Below are 10,676 nucleotides of genomic sequence, written 5' to 3' on the forward strand. Positions count from 1 at the left end.
TTGGATTCTCATCTTGGGTCACCCACAGAAATGAACTCAAAATGGGCTAAAGCTTAAATGTAGAAACAAAGTCTATGAAAGTCCTAGGAGAAAACATAGGGGAAAAGCTCCTTGATATTGGCCTTGGGAATAATTTTTTGGCTATGACACTGAAAGCACAAGGAACAAGAGCAAAATTAATGAGTGAGTCTCTGTGAAACTGGGCTTCCCAGGTGGTTCACTTGGTAAAAAATACATCTGCAATGCAGGAGACACAGGAGACACAAGTTCAATCCCTGGGTCAGGGAGATCCTCTGGAGGAGGGCAACCTGCCGGGAGCCGGCACACGAGATCCCACCCATGAGAAGGTCATGAGGGAGAAAGCCTGACGGGCAAGGCGGATCAGGTTTTCACGGATTCCGAAAAGCTGCCCCTGGCGCTCACCTTAAAGATGACATCTGTTTTTCTGATGCTTGCTTTAATAGACTGCTCCCTAATTTCTGTGACACAGGCAGAAGGCCTTCCTCTATCTCTTTTCAAATAAGAATTAATTTAGAATTTTAATCAATAAGTTTCCCAGGTGGTGGTATTTTATGAGATTATTTAGGTTGAAAGGAGTGTTTTAATTTAAACTCCTTTACTGGTATTTTAGTTTGTTTGGCAAATGCTTTTATGCCCTTGGTACTAATATGCATGATTGCTTATAATACCCTAATCATAAAATAACATAACGAACCTGATCATATAAAGGCCCTAATAGATATAGAGCCCTTCTGGGGGTGAGGAAGTCCTATTAGAAAACACAAGAAAAATTATTCTAAAAGTAGCTACTGGGTTAACATTTGCTTGCTGTGTTTTTGCTCTTAATGTGCTAAGGTTGTGTTATAGAAACCATTGTTAATATAGTTAAAGATCTAGAGAAATAAGAGCTTAGCCCTAGTGTAGTAATAATGAGATGGTTGTTAATTGTCAGCCAGGAGTGCTAGGCAGAGGCTGCCTCACCAAAGTCAGAGTCAGTGTGGGGTAAACCTCTTAGATAAATTTAACTGACAACTTCTGCAGAAGAACTAACTCTTATGTTAACAAGGTTATACTTCTACTCTGTACTGTTGCCCTATGAGATTGCTACCTTTCAGTTAAGGTCACCATAGAAACAGAAAATAGGTTTACATTCACCTGACCTGCATAAAATGTTAATAGGCCCCCAAGGCCAGAAGATAATGTACAAGACCCTCATAAACAAAGAAGTATGCAGAAAACACCCTGGTTTTGTGAAGGACAAGCTGACATAATGTTAAACTATCTTCCCCTTAGAAATGTACTAACTTAGGGTATAAAAGCTATGGTAAAAAATAAAGGACTGCCAGACCCTGCAAACACCCCTGTCTGGTCATTCTCTCTCTCTCTCTCTCCCTCTCTCCCCCTCGCAGACTTGGCCCTATCAAGGCTGGTCTCACGTGTCTTCTCTCACCAACACCGTTCATCCTGAGGGTACCCCTTGGATCCTGCTGGGGCTGGACCCTGGCAGCAACCCAGGACTCCAATATTCTTGCTTGGTGAATCCCATGAACAGAAGAACCTGGCAGTCTATAGTCCATATTGTCACTAAGAGTCAGACATGACTGAAGCGACTGAGCAAGCACGCATGGACTATCTGAAACTAAAAAGGTTTTGCATAGCTGAAATACTATCAACAAAATGAAAAAGCAACCATCAAAACAGGAGAAAACATTTGCAAATCATATATCTGATAGGGGATTAATATTCTAAATATATAAAGAACTCATGCAACTCAATATAATCAAATAAACAGTCCAAGTTAAAATGGGCAGAGATTCTCAAGAGACATTTTCTCAGAGAAGACACACAAATGGTCAATAGGTCCATGAAAATGTATTCAACATCGCTAATAAGCAGTAAACTGCAGGTTAAAACTACAGTGAGATGCCACCTCACAGAATGCCACACACAGAGGATGTGCAGAAAAGGGGAAACCTGTGCACTATTAATGTGGATATAAATTTGTGCAGCAACTACGGAAAAGTTGTATGGAGATTCCACAATAAATAAAAAAATAGAACTACCATATGATCCAGTGATCCTACTTCTGGGTACGTATCAAAAAGAAATGAAAACAGTATCATGAAGGGATATGGTCATCCCCATGTTTATTGCTGTATTATTCACAGTAGCTAAAATATGGAAACAATCTAAGTGTCTGTCAATGGATAAATGGATAAAGATGTGGTGCATATACATATACACAATGGAATATTGTTCAACCATGAGAAAAAAGGAACTCCTACCATTTGGGACAACATGGATGAACCTTGAGGGTGTGATGTTCAGTGAAATAATTCAGATAGAGAAAGACAAGCACTGTATCTCACTTTGTGTGGAATCTAAAAAGGCAGAACTCATAGAAATAGAGTAGAGTGGGGTTCATGGGGTTCAGCGGCTGTTCATGGGGTTCCCGAGGCAAGATTACTGAAGTGGTTTGCCATTCCCTTCTCTAGTGGACCACATTTTGTCAGAACTCTCCACCACGATCCATCCATCTTGGGTGACCCTACATGGCATGGCTCATAGTTTCATTGAGTTTGACCAGGGGCTGGGGATTGATGGAAATGGAGAGATGTCGGTCAAGGGTAGAGACTTCTAGTTATAAGATGAACCATTCCTGGGGAAATAATGTACAGCATGATGATTATAGTTAATAATAGTGTGTTATATAACTGAAAGTTGCTAAGAGAGTAGATCTTAAATGTTCTTACCACAAAAAGATATGGTAATAATTACGTGAGGTGACCTAGATATTAGCAGGCTATAGTGATAATCATGCTGCATTCTATATGTATCAAGTCCATAAGTTGTACTCTTTAAGCTTACACATGTTATATGTCAGTTGTATCTCAATAAAACTGAAAAAAAATGGCATGTCTTTGGGTAAGCCATTTGTCTTCTCTGAATCTCAGTTTCTTCAACTAGAAAATTTAAAAAGTCATTTTTATTATTATTATGGACATTTCCACAGCACTTACCAGGCCCCATGCTATTCATTATATATATATATATGAAAGTGAAAGTGAAGTCGCTCAGTCCTGTCCAACTCTTTGCTACCTCATGGACTGTAGCCTACCAGGCTCCTCCATCCATGGGATTTTCCAGGCAAGAGTACTGAACTGGGTTGCCATTTCCTTCTCCAGAGGATCTTCCTGACCCAGGGATCGAACCTGGGTCTCTGGCATTGTAGGCAGACACTTTACCGTCTGAGCCACCAGGATGTATATAAATCCCTTTAATCCTCAAAGTAACACTTGGAGGTAGATACTATTAATATCAGCTTCCCTGGTGGCTCAGAGGGTAAAGCATCTGCCTGTGATGCAGGAGACCCAGGTTCGATCCCTGGGTTGGGAAGATTCCCTGGAGAAGGAAATGGCAACCCACTCCAGTACATATCTGATTCCCAAGTGGCTCAGTGGTAAAGAATCTGCCTGCTAAACAGGGGACATGGATTACAATCCCTGGGTCAGGAAGATCTCCTGGAGAAGGATATGGCAATGCACTCCAGAATTCTTACCTGGGAAATCCCGTGGACAGAGGAGCCTGGTGGGCATGGGGTCGCAAAATAGTGGAACACAATGTTGTGACTAAACAACAACTCTCATTATTCTCTTTTTACAGAAGAAGAACTGAGGCATACATAAAGCTTATACATAAATCATCTTAGGACAGAGCTTGTGAACAGCAGAACTAGGATTGAACTCTGAGAGTCTAGAACTCTCTAGAGTCTAGAGAGTCTTCCTATTCTGCTCAACTTGTGAAACTCTTTCCTTCCTTCACCATTCATCCTTCACTTACTCTTACCCACGTCAGGGGGTTGTTGTGATATTAAATGTGTTATTTTATATAAAGTACTCCAACTGTACTAGCTGCTCTGGAAGGGTCTGCTTTGATCATTTGGGTTGTTGCTCATCTCAAAGACAAGCTGAGTCAGGACAGGACTGAGTGACTGAACTAAACTGAACTGTAGTGAAACTTCATTGGTTCACACATGCATCACCATCACAATTCTTGCCAAGCCTGTGTACTGCCTGTATTAATAATTACTTGATATTTAAATTGAGCTTCCCAGCTGGTGCAGTGGTAAAGAATCTGCCTGCCAATGCAGGAGATGCAAGAGATGCAGGTTAGATCCTTGGGTCAGGAAGATTCCCTGAAGAAGGAAATGGCAACACACACCAGTATTCTTGCCTGGAAAATTCCATGGATGGAGGATCCTAGCGGGCTACAGTCCACTGAGTCGCAAAGAACTGGACACAATTAAGCATGCACAAAGGCAATTATTTATTTATTTTTTTAGTTAACTTTTCACTGAATGAATGTAATCTCATTACAGTCATTGGAAAATCAGTATTGTTACAAAATATGTACCATGAAAATAAACTCTTATTAAGTCCTCTCTAGATTCAACTACCTAAAGGCTTTGAATTTAAGGCCTATTTTGTTAAAGCGAGATTAGTAAATCTTGAGAAGAATTAAAGATTAACACCAAAATGTGACTTTCTCATTGGTATAATCAGAAGAATTTAAAGAGGAGTAAAAAAGAAGTAATATTTTCACCATGTGATAGTGATTTAGGGATTTATCTCTGCATCCCCTGAATTCAACCATAGGTAAACTGTGACAATAGCTAAGAGCATAGACTCAGAAGACAGATTTCCCCCCACCTCACAATTTGCTGGCTATCTTGTCCTGCGAACATAATTCCTCTCACCTTCACTTTCTTCATTGGTAAAAGAGTACTTATAAAGATGTTGATTATAAATGAACGAATGAGGGTAAAGCACAAAATCTAATACATAGTAAATGCTTAATAAACATAAGCCACCATCATCACCATTATTATTAAGCTTTGCACATAAGTCTCTGGACTTTTAAAAATGTTTAAAAGTTTTTAGCTGCATAACAATAATATTCATTAAAGTAAACACACAGCGATTACTACAATAGGTTTTTCTCTGGGTTTTATATGTATGTGTTAGCCGCTCATTCATGACTGATCCTTTGTGACCCTGTGGACAGTAGCCCACCGGGCTCCTCTGTCCATGGAATTCTCCAGGCAAGAATACTGGAGTGGGTATTCCCTCCTCCAGGGGATATTTCTGATGCAGGGATTGGACCCAGGTTTCCTGCATTACAGATAGATTCTTTACTGTCTGAGCCACCAGGGAAGCTCTTTATATATATTTATATATATATATATATGCCAAACCATATTTTACATATATAAACATTTTACATACGTTAAGAATTATTATTATCCCAATTTAAACTATTATGATAATTTATTCTTATCCGTCGTTCCCACAGATGAGGTTTTTGCCGGAACGGGGGCAAAATCGGCCCCCGTGACATTTCTGGTGGCCTCCTTTGCCACCTTTTTTGGGGCAGATGCCAGAGGCAGGGACTCAAGCCGCCTGACATCAAGGGCTAGCAAATGAGATCACTCCCCCTTCTGCGCGCGGGCCCTCGCCCCGCCCTCCGACGCCGCGGCTCTCCAGGTTGGCCCCGCCCCGTGTGGAGGCGGGGCTTCCCCCCCCTTTGCCGGCGGCGCTGACGTCACGGTCCCGCGCCCTCGTCGCCTGTTCGCGCCTGCGCTGCGGCCGGAAGGTCGTCCCTGTGACCGGCTTGGCTTTTGGAGCTGCTGTCGCCATGTTGTCGGTCGCCGCCCGCTCGGGCCCGTTCGCCCCCGTTCTGTCGGCCACGTCCCGCGGGGTGGCGGGCGCTCTGCGGCCCTTGGTACAGGCCGCGGTGCCCGCCACCTCGCAGTCGCCTGTGCTGGACTTGAAGCGCTCCGTCCTGTGCCGGGAGTCGCTCAGAGGCCAGGCCGCGGGCCGGCCTTTGGTCGCTTCCGTTGGCCTCAATGGTGAGCCGGGCTGAGGGGTGCCTCTTGGCTTGCTCCTTCCGACCCTGGACGCAGGGAGAAGTCGAGAAGGGCAGGGGGTTGCGGGAAAATGGAACAGAGCCCTTGTTGGGAATGGCATGGCCTGCGGGCTGGGTCGACCTTGGTTAGGCCTCTGCGCCTCCCCAGGCCTCTGTGTCCACACCTGTGCGGATGTGATAGTGATAGATTTTGAAAGACTGATTTAGCCATAAGCTCTCACCAAAAGTATATTTTACGCCTCTTGTCAGCAGATTGTAGTTTATCTTTGGCGCCTTGTTCTCTGTTTTTATGCACTGTTTGGAGATCCTTAATTGGCAGCTTGTGAGCCAGGTACCTGTAGTCTACTCTTACCTGCATAGTTGTTAGAAACGGACTATCTTTGGCGTCTCTTGAAATGTTGAAAGTTGGCAGTGCTGGGCTCTGGTTTCCATTGTCGTGTGTACTGTGCATTGGTCGCATCCTTCATTTGAAGCAAGTGCTTCTCCAGTTCATCCCAGTCCTCATCAGGCCTTCTTGATTCTTTATGTTACTTGCCTGGCCCCATTGACCTTTGCGTTACAGGAAGTTGTCCCCCACCCCCTGCATTTACCGTTTTAGCTTTACTTTAAACGCCCCTCCCAGTTTTCCACATTTCCAAGTTTTACCCATCCTCTCAATCTCAGTTCAGGATCAGGTTAGTAAAATTTTATGTTGCTGATTCCTTTATGTTTTATAGCACGTAACACTTTCTATTTTCTACTGGATTTATTGAGGATTCCTCTGACCTTGACCTTCAAGGTATAGAGAGTATCCTTTATTTTTCTGTCTTCCACAACCTCAGATTTTGCATGTAGTTGGTGCAGAGTATTTGTGAATGAATAAAGTGGCAGTTTTTCTTAGTGTGCACCCCGGTTTTAGAGAAATTGCCCAAGCCAGTTATGTGGACCCAAATGAGAAACAATTAGGGAGGAGAAAATTTCAATAACAAAGATGAAAACTATCTTGGAATTTGTCAAATGGCTAAAGAGTTTCTTCTAAAAATCACGGGCTTACTTGACTTTTCCAAGAAGTGGTAGAGGTATAAGGCAAGCCTGTTTTCTGTAATTATGCCTTCAGTTTGAAGCTTAAGTTCATGTTAAAATTTTCTGTATAGATGGTTTGTGGAAAGATGGTTAATTGAGGGTGTGGTAAGGGGCAGTTGAGTCAGAAGATCCCTGAATTGGGATACATTAGAGCTCACTTTAAACAAAACTGTTTTGTTATAATGCCTTAAGTTTTCTCCATTTCTAGATGATGTTTCTATAAGTATTTGATTTTGTTTTCATTTAGAACTCAATATAGCTAACATCTTTGCTACTAAAAGTCACACCTAATAGAATTCATGTGAATTATTTATTAGAGAATGATTTTTACAATATAGCAGTTTAATTTCCCAAAGTGTCCTTAATGATGGAGTTCAATATAAAGTGTAACCTACTAGATAAAATGGGAGCAGACAACTGGATTTCTTTTGCTACTAAATCTCTGGATGATAATGTCAAAGTCATTCTCTGTAGTATCCTGTTCATTTCCTTGTGTGGAAGAATTGTAGACAGGGCTTTTAAGTGTGAACTTGGGTTTCTTCATCTTTTACATATGCTGTGCATCTCTTTCCTGTGTAATCCCAGACAGTGCTAGGGGAAAGGAAATCACAGTTAGGTAGGGTAGTATGTGATACAATGTCACTTTGCTATAGTTGCGAGTATCCAGTAGTCACTACCTGTGTCCTTGTCTCCTCCAAAAAATGTTGAGTGAGTTAGAAAAGTACATTAGAGTGATTTTGATAGGTTTCTCCATTGTTTTTGACTACTTACGGCTTCCACAAAATTACTGATCATGTGAAACATATTCCTTATTGTAATGTTTGACTGCTCAAGGAAGTATGTTAGGGTGAGACAGCCTAGGAGATCAACCAGAATTGCAGCTTATATGACAATGCTTTTTATAAGTGCATGTTTCTTTTGGGAACATTTTCTAAAATTGAGGAATTTTTAGTGTCTCCTTTTCTAAAAAGCAGGCCCGTGTTGTAGATTTTTTTTAAACAAATATGCAGTTTGCAAAGAGATTTACTTTGTGAAACATACTTAAAGGTGATATTGTAAGTTAATTTTTTGTCAGACATTAAAAAATGGTATGGGACAGGACATATCTGTTGTTTGAAAAAAGACACTGTTTGCATCCATAATACAATAAGAACCTCCAAGTTTTGAACTTTCAAAGATTGGAACATGTGTTCCATCAGCGTCAGGTGTGAGTGAAATTGCAGCTTGCCCTTCGTCTTGTCTATTTCTGACTTCTTCAGCTCTACCATCTCCCACCTCTTCTCCCTCCTCCAGTGGACACCTCTTGCCTGTTCATTTGATGCCAGCCCCTATACACCAGCTGTTGTACTTCTAGACTTTTCAAGATTAAACATATATATTTTTTATTTTTTGTGTTTGTTTTTTATGTATTATTTGTGTAAGAAGAATTATAAACCTGTTACAGTACAGTACTGTGTAGTTGATTGTGTTAGTTGGGTACCTAGGCTAACTCTGTTGGACTTAGGAACAAATTGAACTCACAAATGCACTCTCAGAACAGAATTCATTTGTATGTGGGGGACTTACTATGCTGCATAAACAGTAATTATTTGGTTGTTTAATGTTCATTTAACATCTGGCTTATTTATGGCCTGGAGTAGAGTGTCCCAGTTAAGAGATCCACAGCAGTAAAAAAATAAATAATAATAATACCCCACTCTTATAGATGTTATATGAAAAAAATTGCTCTTTTTTATTATACTAAATTGAAGTAATTGGTTCTTTTGGAGATTTCATTTGATTTTGATAGTTACATAGTCTGATAAGGGTGCCTTTTCTGCCCATTAGTGGTTTTACTTGAATTTTTACCCCAAAATCTAAAATAGAAATCTCTTTTAAGTTTTCTGCAACTAAATTTATACTGTTTACAGAATGTTTATTATCTTACAATTCTTAATTTATGAATTTTTAGAAGTTTGGAGAGCAGGTAGATAGGAAGATAAAGTTAGATATTTGATTTAATAAGATGTTCACATCAATTTAATGAATGCACTAGATGAGTTTTAGGTTCTCTTCTAATCCAGAAAATATGGATGATGTTTAGCATAATTGTACAGTATATCTTAGCAGGTTGAATTTTTGGAGAGTTAAAATATTGCTGTTTGCAGTACTGTTTAACTTTTTTTTAACCTGATGTACTGAATTGTTACAAATTCTGAATCAGCAGTGTTCAATCAGGTGGAGTCAATTATACATATTATGATTTCATACCAATATGATAGGTAGTGGTTGACTTAATTTTGTTTTCAGTATTTTATTTGCTGGCACTGCCAACTTGGCCATTTCTGAGACCAGTAAGTGCCGTATTTCATGTTTTAATAATTTTATTTTTGCTTATGAATTCATAAGGGCCCATTCCCTGATGTATGCCTCTTTCAGGGTCCTCATCTAATTGTGTTTTTTTAACCTTCTGTTTATCTTGCAGTCCCTGCTTCTGTTCGTTATTCCCATACAGACATCAAAGTGCCTGACTTCTCTGACTATCGTCGCCCTGAAGTGTTAGACAGTACAAAGTCTTCAAAAGAGAGCAGTGAGGCTCGAAAAGGTTTTTCCTATTTGATAACTGCAACAACTACTGTGGGTGTTGCATATGCTGCCAAGAATGTCGTCTCTCAGTTTGTTTCCAGCATGAGTGCTTCTGCTGATGTGTTGGCCATGTCGAAAATTGAAATCAAGTTATCCGATATTCCAGAGGGGAAGAACATGGCTTTCAAATGGAGAGGCAAACCCCTGTTCGTGCGCCATCGAACCAAGAAGGAAATTGACCAGGAAGCTGCCGTTGAAGTGTCCCAGTTGAGGGACCCACAGCATGACTTAGAGCGAGTAAAGAAACCTGAATGGGTTATCCTGATAGGTGTTTGCACTCATCTTGGTTGTGTACCCATTGCAAATGCGGGAGATTTTGGTGGTTATTACTGCCCTTGCCATGGGTCACACTATGATGCGTCTGGCAGGATCAGGAAGGGGCCTGCACCTCTCAACCTTGAAGTTCCCTCATATGAGTTCACCAGCGATGATATGGTGATTGTTGGTTAGAGACCTGGACTCAAGTTATAGGCTTCATTCAGTCTCATGTCACCTCAGAAGAGTTACTTGAGAACAAGCCTTCTGTGCTTTGAGTTAGTTGATTTGAAATATTTAAGAATTGCTAATAATGTGTTTGCAAACATGTAAAGTAAATTGAATTTAATGTTGAATACTTTCTAGCATTCACCTAAAAAAGCCACCATTAAACATTGTTATGCTCAAAGGGTGCAGTGTCTCTGATAGTTAATTCTAATTAAAAATTGTAGACCAGTGTATAAAATATTTGTGAAATCTGTAATTGACTTTCTTGTTTATTTACCTTCTGTCAGGGATAGAGATTCTACAGAGCTCATGGTTAGGTTGAGGTAGAATTAGCTGGTCATCGTCAAGACCTGGGAGATGTCTTTTGGCATTGGCAGAAACAATAGTATCCAAGTTTCTTTGCTGTTTTGCACACCTGGTTATGCACACCTTCCACTCCCACCTGTACGACAGGCCAAGAAATTTTATTCATCGTTTATGGGAGTAACTTATTAATTAGAATTCTCCAGTTTTAAGAGGCAGTGGTGTGGGAGATTATCTTAGAGAAGCTTTCTAAAATGGAAATGCTGCTCTGGTATTTC

General features: G+C 40.6%; 1 protein-coding gene and 1 non-coding gene across 2 annotated transcripts; both read left to right on the forward strand.

Moving 5' to 3' along the window:
- Positions 1-3,324: 3,324 nt before the first annotated feature.
- Positions 3,325-3,396, forward strand: TRNAH-GUG. Its single transcript has one exon. It is a non-coding gene; the product is annotated as a tRNA-His (tRNA).
- Positions 3,397-5,596: 2,200 nt separating this feature from the next.
- Positions 5,597-10,276, forward strand: LOC122420886 (cytochrome b-c1 complex subunit Rieske, mitochondrial). Its single transcript, XM_043436448.1, has 2 exons — positions 5,597-5,908; positions 9,452-10,276. Exons 1-2 carry the CDS (start codon positions 5,695-5,697, stop codon positions 10,060-10,062), a joined length of 825 nt encoding a protein of 274 aa, XP_043292383.1. The 5' UTR covers positions 5,597-5,694; the 3' UTR covers positions 10,063-10,276.
- Positions 10,277-10,676: the final 400 nt, after the last annotated feature.

This window comes from Cervus canadensis, chromosome 18, assembly GCF_019320065.1.
Source record: "Cervus canadensis isolate Bull #8, Minnesota chromosome 18, ASM1932006v1, whole genome shotgun sequence".
Taxonomy (NCBI): Eukaryota; Metazoa; Chordata; class Mammalia; order Artiodactyla; family Cervidae; genus Cervus; species Cervus canadensis.

Coding starts and splice junctions, on each gene's coding strand:
- LOC122420886 (XM_043436448.1), top strand. CDS start 5,695: ATGTTGTCGGTCGCCGCCCGCTCGGGCCCGTTCGCCCCCGTTCTGTCG. Junction 5,909..9,451: donor CGCTTCCGTTGGCCTCAATG/GTGAGCCGGGCT, acceptor TTTATCTTGCAG/TCCCTGCTTCTGTTCGTTAT.